Source organism: Parus major, chromosome 5 (assembly GCF_001522545.3).
Source record: "Parus major isolate Abel chromosome 5, Parus_major1.1, whole genome shotgun sequence".
NCBI classification, from domain to species: Eukaryota; Metazoa; Chordata; class Aves; order Passeriformes; family Paridae; genus Parus; species Parus major.
The window spans coordinates 22420135-22440821 of record NC_031774.1 but is presented as its reverse complement, the minus strand read 5'-3'; the positions used below and the strand labels follow the sequence as shown (position 1 = coordinate 22440821).

Below are 20687 nucleotides of genomic sequence, written 5' to 3'. Positions count from 1 at the left end.
TAGCAAGATTTTACAAATGACTGTCTTTACAAACCAACATCTTTATTCAGTCACAGAACAAAGTTTAAAAGCTTGTCACTGATGCTGTACTTAATAAAAATCCACCTTTTATATGTAGCTTTGCATCACCCCGTTTTTCACCTCAAAAGGTTTGCAGCAAATTTTCTTCTCTAACTTAAGGTGGAAATCTTTTCTTTCTTCTCTTGTTGAAGACTGCTAGTGTTTTATTGTGACCCTGTTTTTTCTCCCATTCTCAGTTGAGGGGAAAAAGATAAAAAGGATGGAACCTAAAGCATTCTTCCATACCATTCCCAAGCTAAACATTTCTTGTCTAAAGTTCTGCCTGATACTTCACATCTGCACCAGATTTAGCACTTCCCTGTATTCATGCTGCTTTTCTTTATTGCAGCTTTCTGAAATCGTACTAGTAAAGTGTTATCTATCATATTACAAGACGATTTAAATGCTCAATATTTTTGCTGAATTTATTAACTTTTATTAAATTTTTTCCTATGAGTGTGATATAATAGATGATAAAAATGTGAACTGGCTTCTTGAATTAAAAAGAATCATCCATAACTGTAGTGTGTGAAATTCTTCTAAAGAATCCCTTACAGGGATGGTCTAGAGTGCAGTGATGAAATATTGACATACAGATGCATCTTTAAAGATAGATTTCCAAATCTGGTAACAATTAATTGAAACTATACCTGAGCATAACAAGCATTCCTTACTTAAATAACCAGATCTCAGAGAGTTACTGCACAATTTTGACTAGTCTTGCAGAAGTGTTCCAACCTTTGGGATCTTTAACTGTTTACTTAAACTCTTAAACTCATTATTCCTTCCCTGAATTGATTTCTTTCAGCATTAACATTTACTTGGTCATCAGCAGTTCTATGGGTTTGATTTGCTTATATTTAAAGCAGTTTTTTTTCCTGGCTGATGAGCACTAAAGGGAGAACCAACCGTCTTTGCCAGTAAATACTGCAGACAATGGAAACATTATTTTGGAGGAAATGAGCACACTAGAAATATTAGCTGAAATGTTCAATGCTTCAAAAATGCAATGTTTTGTTTTATGCTGCAATGTATTATAATTTATTTCAGTATATGAATATAGCTTTGAATTAGCAGCTGTGTGTAGATAGTTGTGTTGGTGTCTTTTATAAAAACTCGTAAAAGATATTTGGTGGCTATTAAACCTTGATTTAAAATCCTATCTAAACCATCTCTATATTCTACCATACTTAATATTTAAAACACAACAAATTCTTACCTGTATGTATATCACATGCTTATGTAGTACTTATGCTTTCTGTGGTCTATTTAATTGCATAGTTTAAGTTCTTGAAGACAGGAATTGTCTTTGTCCTGTTCTAACAACAGAGTAGCTAATTCAGTGGTTATAGTGATGTCTGGAATGCTGAAATTTACTGCAATAAAATGTGGTCAAAAGAGCAGCAGAGCTGTAATTATTTTTTTAATTATTATTTCTTACGCTTTAAAATATTTATTTGTTTAATTTGTTAAGAAGTAACTGAATTTTAGACATTTTGGATAACCAGTCTGTCCAGATAAGCCTTTGCACACAGTAATGGTATAGCTGTATGTAAGAGGGTATCAGTATACAAACAGGAACGCATTTTATGTTTTATTAACTACCAACTGCTAAGAATTCAAGAACCTTCCATTTTGTTCTACTTGTGTGCATTGTTAGATACAGTTCCTATATAAATCTACTCTGAAACTGATTTTTATTAGATTTGTTAATGCTGCTTTTGAAAAAGTAGAGCAAGGGTTAGGTAGTCCTTTTGAAATTGAAGATACAGATGAGTTGATATGTTTGGGATATTATTTGCCAATGGTAAAGCTTATTAATAAAGTAAACTACTTGACTCATCTTAGTATGTATTTTAAAACAGGTGAGGCTAATGATAAGGATGTTCAGGTGGTGGAACTTCCCATTGTTGACAGCTTACACCCACGGCCACCCTATTTGCCCTTGGCTGTCCCTGAAGACTTGGCTGATAGACTAATTCGTGTACATGGGGATCCTGCAGTGTGGTGGGTCTCACAGTTTGTGAAATACTTGATTCGTCCACAGCCTTGGCTAGAAAAAGAAATAGAGGAAGCCACAAGGAAACTTGGTTTCAAACATCCAGTGATCGGGTGGGTATTTAGTTTTCTTTTTAACTGTTTGCGCTTTAATATGTGTGTGATATGTAGTGATTCCTGTTCAGAAAAAAAATTGTTTTATGATGGTAATCAGAGTTTCAAAGTATTTTTGTGGGGAGAGAGGGTGATTTCTAGATGAAGCTCTTATTTTTTAACTGTGAATAATACAAGTTGATTACAAGTACTTCTTCAGCACACTTGTCTACCTGTAGCTGAACAGACATATAAAAAGCAGCTCAATAGAAGGTTTCTTAACACATCTTCCACATCTGGTAATACAGAATTTCATTAATGCAATTGTCTTACAGCTTGTATTCCAGGCACTTTACTGTCTGTTTCTTCTTTCCAGTGCCTATAACTTTTATGTTTGAGGAAAAAAATTAATACATGCCACAATTCACAATTAATTTTATTACTGGCTACATATGAACATGGAATGTGCCTTTCCCTTCCCTGCTGGTGTTTTCGCAGTTGTTATTTCTCAGCAATAATTGTGAATTGGAAAGGTCTCTATGGGGAGATACAGGGAAAAGGAACAAAAGCAGCAAAAAGCAGCTTGTGGGAGAAAGGTTTTTCCATCATGTAGTGTGAAAAATGTTGCTGCTGCTGTGCTGGAGTCTTCTTCCTTTGCCAGAATTTCCTTCAGTCCTTAAACTTTTTTTTTCTAGGATTACACAGTAGTTTGTCCAAATGTTAGTTGGCTTTTGACCTTGAGCCAGTAGGGCACTTCACCTCTGCTGTATCTGAACACTTGTTACATTTTAAGGAGTTCCAAAAAATGCATTTGTAACTACCTTAATTCAAACTATGCATTATATGATGCGGATATTCCTGTTTTCCTTTTGACCTGTATTGATCAAGCATTATCTATCTACAGTAGATAACTTAACCTTGTGCACAAAAGGAATGCCACTTTATATGCTATAATTCAATGTCCTTCATTCCTTTCTTTCAGTTACCCTTTGCCTACATTGTCAGATTATTTTATTGCTTTTGAGAACAGACTAACTTCATATTGTCAGTGTGTCTTGATGGACGTGGATGAGTTTTAATCCATCCTTATTTTATGTAGGGATTCAATTTAACATTTCATTTGCTGAAGCATGTATAGTAGTTACAAATAGAATTCCTGATTTCTCCCTTTTTCCAGTGTTCACGTCCGAAGGACAGACAAAGTAGGGACAGAGGCAGCATTTCACCCCATTGAAGAGTACATGGTACACGTGGAGGAGCGCTTTGAGCTGCTTGCTCGCAGGATGCATGTTGATAAAAAAAGAGTCTATTTGGCTACAGATGACCCTTCGTTGTTGCAAGAGGCAAAATCCAAGTAAGATGAATTATAATTATATTACAGTTCCTTCCTTCCGGTTGGCTTTACAGTTGCTGAGTATTGTGCACCGCAAGTTTTAGTGTAATTTTTGGTTTTAATCCTTTATTCAGTTAAGACTGCACTTAATTTTCAAGTGATTTTGATTTTTCTCTCAGATATTCCTTTTTTAGATTTTTTTTTTTTTTCTCCCAAGTATGCTTTTCAAAGCTTAATGTTAAAAATCTAGGAGAGCTGAGCAAGATACCTGTGACTATGTAAAAACAAATCAATGCTGTAGAAAGGAGGTAAATAAAAATAATATACATATAAATAATAGAAATTTATTTTAATATAAAGATAAAAAATAAACTTCTTACTGAACATACATATTAAAAAGAAACTAATCAGAAATATTGTAAAACCTGGTTGATATATTAAGAAGTATATGAAACCTGTCCAAAAAATACCTCTCTGTGAACAGTTGCCAAAGGAATTTTTATAGTTGGGTTGAAAAGCTTATGATGAAGCTCTTCTCTCTTTCAGGAGGCCTTCTATAGTGATAGCATAGAAGACTTTAATCATACATGTTGAATAATTTTGACCTTAAATATAGGACTTGTTACAGTGTCTGTCCCCTTTTTTGCTCTGTATCCTCTTCTAGCTCTCTAGAAAATGGATACATGGTAAACATTCATTTGCTCCTACATGGCCTGTATTTCCTTGTAAATGAATACTGCTAATTAATTAATTAATACTTTCTAAAATCAAAGCAACTCAGTAGTGGTAAATTATTGAACTGTTCTATTCTTGGTGACATTCTTGAAAAAATATATAAGATAACATACTACATAACAAATTTTCTTTTGCATATGCAAGGTAAGCAGAAAATGTCATTTTTTAGTAGAAGAACTTTCTACAGCATTGAAAACCTGTCTATTTCAACTGTGCTGTTTCTGTTTTTCTTTCTTATCTATAAAAGGCTGCTGTTTAAAATGATGGTGTTTTGTAAAAACTAAATGAAAAAACTCAACTCCAGATGAAGGCAACCTAATCCTTCCTTTTTTTGTATGTGTGCTGGCAGAATACAACTGTAGCACTTCATTGTTTAGATTTGCACTTTAAAAGACAGGTAATGCAAAGTTGAGGTTATAATATTTAATTAATTATATTGTCCTGACTAACTTTAATAACTGTTTGTAACATAACAGAATTCAATATTGATGTAACAATTTTAGTTAGGCATTTTTCTTTCTTTATTTTAAATTTCAAACCTTAGCATTCTTTATGAATAGTGACATGCTCTACCTATATAATCCCAAGTTTGTAATAGCAACAAAAAATAATTGTAGAATTGTAACTTATTCAGTAAAAGAATACTGAATTTTATTAAGAATTACAGGTCAAGTCCATTCCGAATCACAATTTTACTTTAATATGGTAAGATACAACTCAGTCATACAGCATTAATTTTATGTTTTTTTCATAAAAGGCATAGAATCTGTAAGTATTGAAGAATTTTTTGTGTTACTGCTGCATTTTCAGGTCACAGCTTACACTGAAACATAATTTCCTACGTTGCTTGCACCCTACTGTTGCTTGCAGCTTCAGATCCCTTGAGTAGAAGGCATTTGAAACTTCCTGTGATTTCACAGAAAGCAGGATGCAATTTGATGTTGGGGCATTTAATAACATCTGAAGGCAGGTTAAGGTCATGTTTTGGCAGCAAAGAAGCTTTTCTTTCTCTTCTTGTGAAATCAACTATAAATTGGTTTACGCTTCTGACAAAAATGTTCTAGTCACATTGAGCTACCAAGCTTTGATAGAAACAGCTGTCACATTGCAGTAGCTTATGTTGCATTCATTATTTGGTGCAATAATATTAGTAAGTACTAGGTACTGTATCTCTCTACAAGAGAGTGACTGGCTGTCAAACAGCGTTGGCATTTAAGTAAAGAACATTTAGCCAACATTCACATGAATAGGCATGTTGTTTCTAGCAAGGGAAGTATTTTAAGCTATTCATGGTCATGAAAACAGAAATGTTTTGACTTAAGATTCAGAAACTTCCCTTGCAGTCAGATGTCTACCAACTGCAAATAGAGCAGTACAGATAGTGCAGTCACTGCCACCAGTTTGTAGAGTTTTTGTGTTCTATTTCCAAAAGAAGGAAAGAAGTGATATATTTTCAGAATTAGGATCATGTAAGAACAATTTTAGTAGAGAGTAGAAGGTTTGAGAGTTCAACAACTGTAATGATCAGGGGATTAAAGTATTTGACAGCTTCTGGTAAGCAGAGTTCCTGGTATTTATGTTGGGTAAGTGATGTGTTAGGGATGGTGTAAATTGCTTTTTCTTTGGCTGATTTAATAGTTTTCACATGCAAATTTTTGAATGTCTAGTACATGTGTTTTCTAGTCTGTAATATTACTTACAGTATCTTCACTCTCTAAGGTATTCAAAATAATGCAGATTATATATACATAAATTCTTAGGAGACCATATTTAATATATATCTGGTTTGTATATGAACCTATTTCAGTGTCTTCTTTTGTACATGAGCACAAATCAAATTCTTCCTTCCAGAATGTTTACCTGTAAAGTCATCTGTATTTTCTTTTTTCTCCTTTTTTTACTTCTCCCTTTCTACTATCTGTAGTTTGGCTAGCCCTCCCCAAGTCATAGTATGCCAGATATATAGAATTCAGCAATGCTTCAAAGTACTGGAATCTGATGAACAGCTCATAAATTTTCCAATTTCTTCTAGAGCAAGACCTGAGAAAACACATTATTTCTTACTCAATCTGTTTATACTCCCAATCTTCTTTCAGAGGGAAGAAAATTTTCAGTGCGGTTCTGGAAACTTCCACAGGCCTAGCAATTGGAACAGGAGCCTGGGACTCAGGCACCTGCAGTGATAAGCTGTAGTTACACAAGAACGTGGATCAGGTTCTGAAACCAAACACAAACTTGAAACAGTCCCATACCTGTGCTTGATTTCTATTCTTATCTGAGGGTGTTAGGTACAGGAAGGAAAGATTTTTAACTCTCTCTTCCCCACCTTCTTTTGATTTCTTTTTTCCCTTTCTAATAAGATGAAACAAAATAAATTTTTCCTGCCCTGTACATAGGTTTCAAGAATCTATTAGATAGCTTTAAAAGAACTGGGTATTATTTTTACATATGTGGAAGAGATACACTACATATATGTAATCCAATACAAGGAAAACAGAGTTGTGCCAGTTTCCATTATTTGGTTTTGTCTTTGAGCAGGCTGCCCAAGGAAATATAATGCCACTGTCTCTGGAGGTATTTAAAAGTCATGTAGATTTGGCACCTTCGAGATGTGGTTTAGTGGTGGACTTGGAAGTGCTGGATTTGTAGTTGGACTCAATGGTCTTAAAGGTCTTTTCCAACTTGAATGATTCCATGATTCACAATCTGGGCCTTTCCTGTTTCAGAGAAGAGGCTATGTGAGTAATGCTAGAAGGCATTGGACACAGTATTGTGTTTTGGTGATTCTGTCAATAAAAATATGACAACTTATAATGTCTGAATCATTTTCAACACATTCAGGAATCCTAGTAATAGGATTGTGCCTAATTTCTACTTTAAAAAGAAAGAAAAATGCCCAAAACCTTAAAATGTAAGCATTACATTAATCATAATATAAATACAGATGGAGAAGGGAGGGAAAGAAAGCAAGAGCTAACTATACAACTTTGGTAGTTTTATTTCCTTTATTCTTTGCAGTCCTTGTGGCAAGAATAGCTTCAAATAGAATCTCAATCACTGTAGTGAGTGGGAAGAAGAATTAAATGCAGGAACTCAGTGGGCCATATACAGCTTGAGAGGAGTGTGCACCTGGCCTTCTGTATTTTTCTTTATGCTCTGCTTTCAGCCTGTGTTGGAGACAGGATAGTGGACCAGAAGATTCTTTGGTCACACTGAGTATGGCTGCTATTTCACTCACATTTTAAAAGAAACCTCTTTTCCCAAGCATTGTGTGTGGGAAACAACATAAAAGTGCTTGATTGAAAACTTAACCATGAGAGTGGATAAATTACAAGCTTTGATGATTATTTTGAAGAGTGGGCTCTGAAGCTGTTGGTTAGAAGAGTTTGGATCAACTTTATAAAACAGAATTGAAGACCAGATCTAACAGCATCTCAGCAACTGTTTCAGAATAAATGAAAGAAGGCGAACATTTTAAATGTATGCATAAAAAAGATGTGTAAATATTTCTCACCTTTTGCTTTTTACCAGATCAAATATGACACTTTTTTCCTTGTGGTTCATTCCTTAAAGTTATTAGAGTGATCTTTTGCTAGTAAGAAACCAAATTCTTCAAGAAAAGTTCTTTTGTGTCTGCTCAGCATATGGATTCTGATTTTTCAAGTCTGAATGAAATGATTAATTTTAGTGATATTCCTGACACCAAGAACTTGCAAAGGGGTCTGCAAATATCTTTACCATGTTCACTGTCCCTAGAAATGCCATCTTCTGTTAAATGTTCTTTGTGTTGCTCCATTTGCAGTTGTTTTCTTGAGATAAGACTGATGCTTATCTCTGTTTCTCAGCGAGGTCTCAGAGTAGAGTATGATGTATTTTTGTTTGGTCTGTACTTTTTTCTTCCTTTAAAGAAACCAAAAAACTAATATGATTAACCCAATGAAAATGATAACAGAATATGTGACAAATATTGTGGTGTCATCTATTTTGAGAACTGGTTAAATATTGACAAAAACTGTTAGACAAAAAAAGATCAGAAATAAAATTTAAATTGTGAGAGTTCTTACTGAAAATCTATTTTTAACTTCAAATAAGCTGTTGTAATTCCTCAGAAGGGATATTAGCAGTTATTTTATTTGCCTTCTCTTTCTTTTTTCTGTTGATTTTCTATTAATTTGTTTCTTATTGTTTTTGATTGTAACTTTTCCTGACCTTGATGATCACATACACCCTTTAAAACTGTCCCATACATTCCACATTAAAAGTGGACATTTTGCATACAGTATTTTGATTTGCTCTTGCGATAAATTTACTGATTTGATAGTCACAAAAGGCAACTATGTTTGTCCATTTCACTTTTGAATACATTTTCCCCGTATTTTTAACACTAAAATGGAATAAATTAGGCATGTTCTTAGGAATATTATATTAGCTCTCTTGCTGTCTTATATAATGTATTGATTTATATTTACAATGAAATTACAAATTTGAAAAAAAAAATTATTTATATATATATATATAGGTTTTTTTATTATAAACTGTGTAATAATAAGTGTAGTTGAAATTTTGTAGCTGGCTGGTAGTCATGTGAGTTGCACTTAATGATTGAAATATAATTGCTCTGTAATAGCAACATAGTTACCACCTTTGTTACATCTGTAATAATTGCCTTTGATGGGGAAGATTGAAAATTTAATTATTTAATTAATATTTTAAATTATTAAATGTTTAATTAGTTTAATTTGTGCTTCTTTCCACAGTTTCTTTCCGATTTCAGCTCCCCATTACAGAAGTGTAATTTTTTTGAGAAATTTTCAATATTTTAAATAGATTTTAAAATAATTTTAAGTTATTGTTATATGATAAAATCTTTTAATATCATATAAGCTAAGGTTTCATATTTAAAAAAAATATTTTGATTTAAGGTAGTATTAATTTTTTTTTGTAATAAGTCAACAAAAGTGTATTGGCATAGAATTCTACATTTAATTCCTTTTGACCAGTGAATTGAAAAATTCCTTCTCCATATGGCCTTACAAACTGTGAAAGACTTTTTATTCTTTTCATTAGTTTACATGCATTTATTTAATATGTCTCTTTTACAGGTGACTGTTCTTTTTGCACAGTGTCCTAATCAGTATCTAATAGTCTGGTAATAAATGTAGCCTAGTAAATTCAGAATCCCATATCCTGTTTAGCAGTAGAGAAAACTTAGTGATCTGAGTATATTTGATCTAAAATCAGCATCATTTGCAGAATGTGATATATACTTCCTGATATTTCTTTCACTTATACTTTATGTATCATACAGATTTACAGGATCTTTTTATGTAATTATTTTTTCTAGATAAAGAGAGGGCATGCTCGGAGGCAGCAGTGACATTCTAGAGGGCTCAGCAAAATTGTAATTAATTTCCTGTAAAACAGAGATTCACTTAAAACAAATTAACAACCCTATCTTGCAGCAGAGGTAATGTTTCTTAAAAAATACGTAGAACAATGCTATTAACTGTGTATTGTATTTTCGCAGGTATCCAAATTATGAATTTATCAGTGATAACTCCATATCCTGGTCAGCAGGACTCCATAACCGATACACTGAAAACTCCCTAAGAGGTGTCATTCTGGATATTCACTTTTTGTCTCAGGCAGACTTCCTGGTCTGTACATTTTCATCCCAGGTAAAGTGCAGTGCAGACACAATGTTGATTATATGTACCAATTCTAAATCTTAGTTTTTTTCATGCCTCTGTTTATAAAAATCCGTTTTAAGATTAAAAGCAATGCAAAAAGTCACCAAGCAGTATTTTGTAGCTAATATGCTGATCCACCTAATTCACAGATGGCAAGATATGATCTCTCTCAGACTGACTGATGGTTTTTTACTTGCTGTTGTTGTTATTCCCTTCAACCACACATATTTGTACTGTTAGATGGAAGTAGACACAAAACTCAAAAGTTAAAATGCACTTGAAAACAAAATGTTTTCCACAGCCTCAAGTGTAAATTTTCTGCTGCACTGTAATGACAGATAGGTAGCAAGCACAATATTAATGTTAACAAAATGGTCAATACAGTGTTCTATTGACTTTGACAGCCAGAATTCGTTATAAAATTGCTGTAGCAAGAAGATAGCAAAACTACAAAAAGTATAGAAAAGCCTCTTATACCCGAATCATGCTTGTGCATACACTTTATTTACCATTCACCACATCCTGTAGAGAGAATGACATTTTATAGCATATTTAGAAGGTTATTAACACAGGCTGTTTCAGACCAAAGACCTGAGTAAAATCCAAAGTAAAAATCCTCACTAAGAAGAGCTGTCAGGAGCCATCCACTGTAGTGCTAATGTTTGATTTAGCTGAAGCACATCCACTGAATGCATATCACAGTGAAAGAAACAAAACCTACGGCTGTAGTTCCTAAATGCCACAAGTGCATTGGTGTACAGGCAATTTATAGGCTGAAGGAAGAATTATGTAGTCTTGGATAAAAACTTAATGAAAAATCTCTAACGTTTTCTGCCTTTATTATATTCAGATAGCTGTGTTAAAAGTGATAAGTGTTTGCTTTAAACAAAACCTTGGGTATAAATAGAGTTTAAATATTGCTGCAGATGGCTTGGTCAGAATATATTGTAATTGAATTTTAAGTATTGGAGTCATTTTGAAAGAAGAATATGTGTTTAAAATACTTCAACACAGTTAAGGTGCTACAGGTTGATCAGGACTTCTGGGGGGCATCTGATGCAACCCCCTTTGAGGGTACCTTTGAGGTACATGGTGCCTTTGGGCTCAGCTCTCATTCTCTTTCACCATGCATTTGACAGTAGACTTGTTTATTGGATAACATATTTGGTTTTCCAGAGTTGCAGAAAATTCTACTGAAGTATAGGAGATCAAATATTAGAGTGTTACTGTCAATAGCTGGACTATGAATTTGGTCCAGTAATTAACTTAATCTGTTCTAGGAAATTTATTGTCCTTTAATAATTCAAAATCCTCAAAAATAATTTAATACCAGTTTTTCTGGGCATGCAACAAGGTGGATCTCTATAGAATCTTCATATGTTGGGCTTTTAAAAGGACTATGGCAAGTTTTCCCACTATTCTTAAAGTTTCATTTTAAGGTGTTTAAAATTTGATTCTCTTATCTCTAACAATTGAATTGCTATCCTTGTCCATTCATCACTTAAATAAACTATTTGATAGTTACTTTGGCATTGAAGGTAAGAAAAATAAGGCAGTAAATGACCATCTTTTGTCCAATAGGTATGAAGAGAAAGTGAGGTTAAATTATTTCCATTGTGGTTTTGGACTTTCTCATTAATCAATTCTATGCTGACTTTTGTTTCACATTTTTTTCTAAAAGACTAGAAGAATAGGTTTCCTTAAACTGCTGTTGTTAAGGAATTAGTCTTGTCATGTAATGGAAAGTCAAGGGTCCTAGCTTGGCACTATATTTCAGCAGCATCACATTAATTGAATAGATTAATTTAATTTTCTAGAAAAGCCACATGGGATAACATAGTGGGAGAATTAAGATTACACATAAGAACAAAGATTTCTTTTTTTTTTTTTAAAAATCTCTTTAGTCTTCATTTAGTCATAGCTCCTTCTGCCATAATTTCCTTCTGGAAGTTACTAGTCTTTGTATTTTTCATTGTACAGGTAAGTATACAGGCTGCAGAACAAGGGATCTGAGAATTAAAAATGGAAGGCTGGCTTTGGCTGGATTTCTGCACGTGGATGTTTTGCCTGCTGTTTGTCCTCAACAGTTTACTGTTTAGTCACCCAGATCTGGTGATACAAAGAAAATAGCTGCTGAGAGGAGATGTTGAATGTTTTGTGTCCTGTTTTAGCAGGACACACTTGCTAAAAATATTTCTACTGAAAAGATTTACAATCTTTATAGTGTGTATTATGTGTGTCTGCTTCCTGGGGTACACACACATACAGAGAACAAAACAAAAACAGTCACAGAGGCTATAAAATAAATAGCCTTTTTGCAAATATATGGGTAATCAAATTTGTTTCTATATTATGGTGTGTAACAGGTACTTTGAAATAATTAACTTCAGACTGATCTTCGAAAGGTATTTCTGAAAAGTTGTTTTAAAGTTCAGATGCAGAGGGATAAAAGGAAATCTATTACATTTTTAAAGCAAATACCTCTCTCAAAGGAGCTAAGAAAGTACAAATATGTCTTGTATGACTGATCAAAGTTCTATTCACTGCATCTTCAAAGGGAGAAAATAAAAGTAAAATCAAGCTTTACTATATTAACATAGACTGAAAATTTATGAAAAAGCTCAAATGCTTCTTCATACTGAAGAAATCTGCTGTATTGTTAATCAGCTTTTATCAAACTTATGCAAAATCAGAGAAGGATACAGTAATGGAGGTCAGAAGTCAGAAAAATCCACAGTAGTCAAGTCAGACACCTGACAGAGAAGAGCTTTTTAGCCAGCTGTTGAAAAAGTTTTTTTCTAATATAGTAGTAGACTTTTGTGTTTCTGGCAACTCTGGGAAATAGAACATCATTCTGATGTGGGAACATGTGTTCAGTCTGAAGAAAATTCCCTTCATAAAATGGGATACAATGACAAGTAAAAATGCATCTTTCTTCTCACCAACATAATTATTTTCTTGACAGAATTCAGCTTCATTTATTTTTCTTCTAAGTTGCCAGCAGTCACAATTCTGTCACTGTTCTAATATAAAGAGCACTTTAAAGCCTTGGACTTACGGAACTGTTTGGTTGTGAAAATTTGAGCTTCCTTTAGGAAGTAAATGCAAGGTCTCATTATTGCAGGATAAATTTGAAAATGTAAATTCTAAAGGTTCAAAGGGAAGTAAAATACAATTAGTAGTAGTAGTAGAAAAAGTAAATTAATTATTTTTTACATTTGATTGGCTACAGATCATTAATTTTAAAAAGCAGAATTGCTAGTGTTCATATAGGTGTTTTTTGTTTTATACTGAAGAGTACACTGTACTAATTATTTATCTATGTATTTATTTGTTTGTTTACTAAATCTGATCACCAGAGCCCAGTTAAGATTCTGCAAAATTAGTAGCAAATATGCAGGGATTCTGTGGGGCTTTTTGGCGGGTTTTTCAGTTTAGTGTTGCTTGGTTTTTGAATTTTTTGGGGGCTATTTTTGTTAGTTGGTTGGTTATGTGTTTTTTTTGGACCCAGCCATTCCAGACCCTGATACTCTTGGAAATGTTATTGTGCACTGGTTGTTGATTTCTGTGGTATATTTCAGTCACACACAATATTAATGACTTCTGTTTTTATTTCTAAGGTTTGTCGAGTTGCCTATGAAATTATGCAGACATTGCATCCAGATGCTTCGGCGTATTTCCATTCTTTGGATGATATCTACTACTTTGGGGGACAGAATGCTCACAACCAGATTGCTATTTATGCTCATCATCCACGAACTGCTGATGAAATTCCTATGGAACCTGGAGATATAATTGGAGTAGCTGGAAACCACTGGGATGGTTATTCAAAAGGCATCAATAGGAAATTAGGAAGAACAGGCCTGTACCCATCCTATAAAGTTAAGGAGAAAATTGAGACAGTCAAGTATCCTACATACCCAGAGGCTGACAAGTAGATTAAAAGGAAGACATTCAGAAGTTATTATAATAAAACTCAATTTTGATTGGTTCAAACCAGTCAACAACACACTAACTATTGGTTTCTATGGGATTCGAATTTGCATTTTATCATGCGGTTAAAATCAAAGCCTTTGCAATGAAACTGGAGAAGAAACTGAGAACAAGTGGATGGGCTGTTGTCTGAACTTACTCTTAAACATTTTTGTTATATGCACTCTCACACATGCACACACAATCCCACGTACAACAGGAAAACTGTTGTTTTATACTTCTTGTCTCTTTTCAGGAGTTGTCCCAGTCATTAGTCTTACGTGAGCTTCGGGCTCTTTCCTCCGCCATTAATTGACAATAATGTTCAGACTTATAACACTGCCACATTGTGTAATTTGAGTGACATGAACATATTTTGTATGTGCAAAATTTGAAACATGGTGCCTATATTTGAAAAGTTTGTGACCTTTTTAGAAGAGCCATGCCTGTTTCACAATGGGCAAGAGTCCACTTTCATCTGGTGTTACCATGACCACTGAACTTGCTTCAAACGACAGATTCAGATTTCAGACTAGATTTCTTTACAAGTATGGGGTTTTTTTAGCATTCCATTGATTACTTCTCATAATTAATAAAATAAAGGTTACATTCATCAATAAAGTAGTCACTGTCTCTTAGGAGCTTTTGTAAACAATGCCATGAACAGATTCTTTACTACTGGTAATTTCTAGACATTGCCTTAGACTGAAAAAATTCAACAACACAAAATCCACAAAAGAAGGAAAAGCTAGCTGGAGTTTCATTGAAATTTAAAGCACTTGTGTAGTACAACAGTTGTGTAGGGCACAGTGCTGCTCAGCTTTGTGGACAGTAGGTTACAGCAGGATTACTTCAGTGGCTAAATTGCTTACATTTACACTCTGACACAATTTACTTACCTTTTCTGTTTCTCTTCCAAAAATAATTCAGGGTTTAGGTTATTATGGATGGCCACTTAGCATTTTGGCACTGAATGTAATTACTTCTAAGTAAAATACTTCAGGTTATCCCATTTTTAGAACCTGTCAGTCTGGACTACTTTAAAAAAATCTAACAGCTTACCCAAAAATAGTAGGTTACAATAAAATATACAAGGATGAATTTTTATGCATGTCATAAGATTGTTAGTAATTCTTAGTGTTTTGAAATCTCTTGCCAGTCAGCTCTCATTAAGAAAAGAGATAATTTACAAAATAATTTTACAAATAAATTCATAGATTTGATGGTTGTATATATAGATACATATAATATGTAGGATGACAAGAGATTGTTTCCAAATTAAAAAAAATATTTAATAGCATTTTATAGCTTCCAGTGCAATCCAGTTTGGATTACTGGAAGTACAGAAAATGTTTACTGTTCAGAGACTCAGAAAATGCCACATGAATAAAGGTTAAAACAGCATGGCTAGTTGACCTTAGCACAGCAAAAGTATATTTAATTATGTTTATGAATAGACCAAGGACAGTGTTAAAATAATGAATGGATGCACTTGACCATGAATAAATTTTAGGCTGAAAACTAAAAGGAAATCTCTGGCAATGTGCAGTTCAGCAGCAGGCTTCCAATTGAAATAGTGGTGAGATGGAACTGGATTGGTATGTGAAGGAATTACAAAGCAGTACTTTCTGGCATTTCTTGCAGGACTGAGCCTGTAAATCCCCTCCAGTAATGTGTCCCTCAACTGAAAAATTATTTTGTCTCTCGACAAAGAATAACAAAATCAAAGTTGAAAATCTCTGGGGGGAAAAAGATACATTTACTGTAGTGTTAAATAGACATATCTGTGAAAATGAGCTTGGATACCAATTGAGATTTAAAGACTGATTGAAGGGTAATGGAAAATTAGTAAAAGCAGCCAGGAAGTGCAAAAGATGAATTTTTGTGACAAAAGATGCCTAGAGTCAACTGGCGTTTCTGTATTTTGGAGCTACCAAGGAAGCAATTTTATGTTAGTTTCCTGCCTAAGTGATGCTGGCAAATTTTCCAGTAATTCAGGCAAATGTGGTATTTCAGAGGTACAAATGCAGGCTAAATAATAATTATTTTTTTTATACTTTATTTTGAATTGTACATATACTACTACTTTCCTTTTCAACTTGAAAAAAAAAATCCAAACCCCTGAACATTTCTTCCTCAGCGATTAAGTCAATGCAGTTTATTTTTGGGAAAAACTACTTTAATTGTTTCTCCACAAATACTACATTAGCTAATTTATATAGGTTTATAGATTTTGAAAATGTTTTGTTTTTAAGCTGTTTACTTACAGCTTCGGAGCCCATCATTTCTAGCTCATTTCTTAGAGTGTGATTCAGAAATAATATTCAGAAATAAATTAACACTAAAATCTTTCTGTAGTCAGGTAACTCAGTTAAAAATACAACGGAAGAAGGTAAATAACAGAATACCTAAGGTGAGCCCAAAGGTGAAAGCAGGTCTTCTGGTGTGGTAATGACAAAACAGAACACTGGTGTTGTAGAAGCTGCACCTATAAAATGTGGCAATTCCTCAGCAGACTGTATCTGACAAAACATTGGCATGGCACACATGCCTCCTTACATATTCTAAGTACCTAATGAATAATTAGGTCATCATCTTTGAGAAAATGATCATGAAATGATACAAAATTATAGCATTACTGTTAATAATTCAGAAATGTACGACTGTAGATGCTATGATCTTATCCCCCTGGGTCATATGATCCTCTAGTGCTTGAAGTTCAGTACTTCTCAGAGGAAGAAATCTAGCAATACCCTGCTTGCTAGATGCATGTTTCTAGAGATTTGTTTCCTTTAAGACTACCAATTAGTTATATTTTGGAATCCTGGGACATTGGTACATGAAAACTGATTTTGTTTTATATTGAACAAAATGAATACTTGAGACTTTATTCTCGGTGTAGTCAGGTCTATATCAATAGAAGGATTGATGAGTACATGGAAAAGAGACCCCCAGATTTTTATTGTAGCTCACAGAAAAGTGAAATAATAGGAAATAAAAATTTTGTCTTGAATACCTGGGAGAAAGCTGAATCTTTTGAAGGCTATGAACTCATTAAGTTACTAGCCAGAATGCCTGTGAGGAGGCAAGCATACACTGTGTTTCTTCTGTTTATCTTGTAGCTCTGCAGCAATCTAGTCTTGTAATTTTTGCCTCATACCAAACCACCTTCTCTGCTATCCATTAAACAATAAGCCTTCAGATGCCCTTAAACAAGCACTGTTTAATTAAATTTTTTTCTCTCTAAGAAACTTTGGTGCGTGTGTTTGCGTTGTATGCATGTTGCATACATAAAACCCAATATGAACAGCACTCTTGCGTTCTTTGTGATTTTGTGTTACCACCATCACATTCTCTGTAAAAACTTACTTGCCAGCTAAATGTAACCTTTGGAAACCGTATTCTTCGTGCTGCTTGGAAGCTAAGAAATTTATTCTGAGTGGTTCAGTGGTCTTCTGTGACATTGATATACCACTGACCTGAGTTCTTGATTTTCAGGCCAGCCCATGGTCAAATGCGTGGGATTTACAGGCTTTCTCTACCACCATCCTGCCCACGTGAGCTGCTGAGTATTACAGATTTGTTAATGAAAAGTGATATTTTATTTCAAAGTTTTTACATATTTTTAAATGTTTACCTTCAGATTAGTCTTTTTTGTTTAATTCTATCACTGAACTTTAAGAAAACTAGGAAAAACAAAAAGATTTTTCTCCTTTACCAATTTTCTGAAAGGAGATCTGGTGGTACCTTTTTTTACAGGGAGATATTCACAATGTAAATGTTTACTTCATAATGGGTTTTATGTTTCTTTGGTTTGCAATTATAAAATAAGGGTCTTCTGAGCTAGGAACATAATAGAAAATAAGTGGAAAATTTTCATGACAAATTCTTGATAGGGGGAGGGAGATTTTTCTTCCTGCCAGTGGAATAGCACCTACCATTTGGAACCTTTTCATAACAGTGAATTGAACTTGGTTTTTCCAGGTCATTAGTTTCTTCACAATGTAATCTCTGATGTGACAGAGGAATCCAGATTAAAATAATTTGCTTAGTTTGGGAAATGGAAAGGAGAGGGAATTTAGTAAAACATGATATTGTGCTTTTAATATGAGTTGCTATATCACCTTATAAAGCCACAAATAAACATTTCTGTACTGGGTGAAGGGCCTCAGCTAGTGAAATCGTATATAGACTTTGCAACCCTCCTTTTGATTTTGCCTAACACCAGTCCAAGTTGTGTATAAACATCATGGTCATATTCTGATTCTTGTTTGTTATTATTGAAACTACAGTTTCATTCCTATTTTGGTGGCACGGGAGCAGGTTGTCAAGGGGCTCAAAAAGTTAGTTTTCTTATTGCATGGAATTAAAAGTGCATTTAAAGCTAATTTAAATTCTACTTTCCTAAGGTGCCCCTAGAATTGTAATTGTAGTCTCCAGACTTTTGTCAGGGTTCTCTCTATCTACCTGCAAGCTTACCTGGAGCAAGACTGAAGCAAAGAAAGTTATTTATAAATATGAACTGCATACAGGTTTTGTTTGACTTCATAGTATCTTGTTCATTTCTAAAAAGCATGAAACGTGGCCCTGCATGATACAAATAAGAGGATAGTATAAAATTCCCAAGCCTGCAAAAAAGAATTGCTTGTATGCTTGCTTGCATCGCTGGTTGCATTCACTGAGTACAAGATTATTTAGGAATTGAAGTACATAAGGCAGAGGTCTTTCAGTGTTACTGCTGAATCCCTTCCCCTGATGTTTGCTGGTGTTTAGTCCGTTCACTACTGTGCACAGACAATGCTGGTGATATTTGCTATTCAGTGGAATCCCTTTATTTTTTATGCTTGTTTCCTTTGACTCAGCTTGTCAGCAGAATCCTATTGCCACTGCAATTCAAACAAGTTTGGATTACTGCAAAGGCATGCCAGTTGTTTGCACAAAAATGTCTTTGCCATTGCTCAGAATTAACGTCACACTCAGGCTGGCTCCGTGGGAGGTGCTGCTGAGGGAAGGAGCCATCTCCCCTGCACTGTACTGTACATGTTTTATAACTGCTGGCAGTACATGTACTGGTTTTACTTTCAGTTTTGCATGATTTTTCCACTTTATCCAGACTCGAGGTTTTGTTTTCATTTTAGTATATGAAGGGTTTTCTGGAGGATGGTGAGATGAAGTCCCAAATATCCTACATTTTCTTCAAGAAGTATAACAGACCTCATCCCATTTCCTCTTAACTGTCTTAAAGACATACTTGAGTTGCACCAAGAAGCAGCTAGCCTGATGTTTCCTGAAGACTGTGACATTTTTTGTTCTTATATTAGCCCTACCATGCATCTGATCCTGATTGACAGTGGTTGTATGAACCTTCTTCATGCCTTTCTGCTTCACATATTTTGATTTCCTTACCCAGTGGTCATTACTTGACCAGGATTCCAAGGGAAAAGTCTGTATTTGGGTTTTCATAATAACATGTGAAATTATATTCCTGGCATGTTTGCATTTTTGTTTTTATTTTTTAGAAACACATTTTTGTGTTGTCCTTCATTAGTATAGTGAAGGATTCAAAGAGGAAACACTATAATCTGATGTGCCTGATAGGTGTTTAGGAGGCTTACAAGGCATAGAAATGCCTTTAATAAGAAGATTTACAGCTCATACCATGCTAAGTATGAAGAGACCAGATGAAAGATATATTTTCATAACATTCCCTATTCATTTTTGGCTAGTGCTTATTATACACTAATGCCTGCAGCTTAATTTGCAAGAAACACAATGTGGATGCAGTCTTGTTACAGGACTATACAGATAATTTGCTGCCCTTCAGCCTTGGTATCCTTTATAACTTAGTTTTAATGTTTCTCTCTGGTAAGTTGGTGGGTGGGGGTGGTTTGTGTAATACAGCTGCACCATTCTTGGTTAATTAGTCCACTGCAAGCAGAGCCACGAGGATATTGCAGCTCAGCTGTGAGAAGCCACTGAATGTGGAGATTGCTGTCCAGTTTGGCTGTCTACAGAAGATCCATCTCTTCAAGAAGCCAAGAGTATTTGCTGACACCTTTCCAAGTAGTAGCAAGCTGGAAGAATGGAAAGAGACCAAAAGCCAGGACATCCTGCTTGCTTCTTTGTGAATGAGGAGGAATTGGGCCTGTGTTATGTTGGTGGGAGTAGTTTGCTTCAGTAGTTCACCTTATTGCTGGAGAATGACCTGTGATAATGAGTTTATAATTCTAAATCTCTGGTCAGTTTGTAACATCTATAAAATTTTGTTTCCACTTGAGAATAAAATTGTTATACACAATAAGTTCTGACTTTTGGAATTAGACAGTTTCATTCTTGCTTCAGATGGTATGTTTTTTCAGATGGTGTAAGCTTTTCTTAAAATGATGGTTGTGTATGAATAAGATTCAGTTATTCAGCAAAGATAGAAAAATCTTTTTTGGCTGGTTTGGCCATTTTTTAACCTGTACATGAGTAGAGATAATACAGGGGCGAGAGAATCTTATGTACTGGATTTAGGATTGATAGATTCATTCCCTTAACTGTTCCTTTTGTTTATAAACAACAGAAAAATAGTTTTGTTAATATTAGAATATTATAGATGCAATGTATCTCCCTGCTCAAAATGAATTTCTTTAGGGCTGATGATATGCTATGGTTACTTTTTATTACATATTTGCTCTTTCATATTTGCTCTTTTGTGTGTTCCTGAGTGTATTTCTCATTCCTTTTGTCCAATGTTTAGACTATGAGATTTATGATCCAGGAATTGCCTTTTTTAGTGTTTCCACCTCTTTGTCCCAGTGGGA

The 20687-nt window shown here is 34.3% G+C and overlaps 1 protein-coding gene across 6 annotated transcripts in view; it reads left to right on the top strand.

Annotated features, from left to right (window-relative positions):
* The window catches only part of FUT8 (fucosyltransferase 8), an 83839-nt gene extending 63657 nt beyond the window's left edge, over positions 1-20182 (top strand). For all 6 annotated transcript variants that reach the window (XM_033514978.1, XM_015630022.3, XM_015630024.2 and 3 more), the window contains 4 exons: positions 1926-2172; positions 3329-3505; positions 9747-9897; positions 13530-20182. In XM_033514978.1, the coding sequence (XP_033370869.1) occupies positions 1926-2172; positions 3329-3505; positions 9747-9897; positions 13530-13847 (893 nt within the window). In that variant the 3' untranslated portion in view covers positions 13848-20182. The remainder of the gene's footprint in view (positions 1-1925; positions 2173-3328; positions 3506-9746; positions 9898-13529) is intronic.
* The last annotated feature ends 505 nt before the right edge of the window (positions 20183-20687 follow it).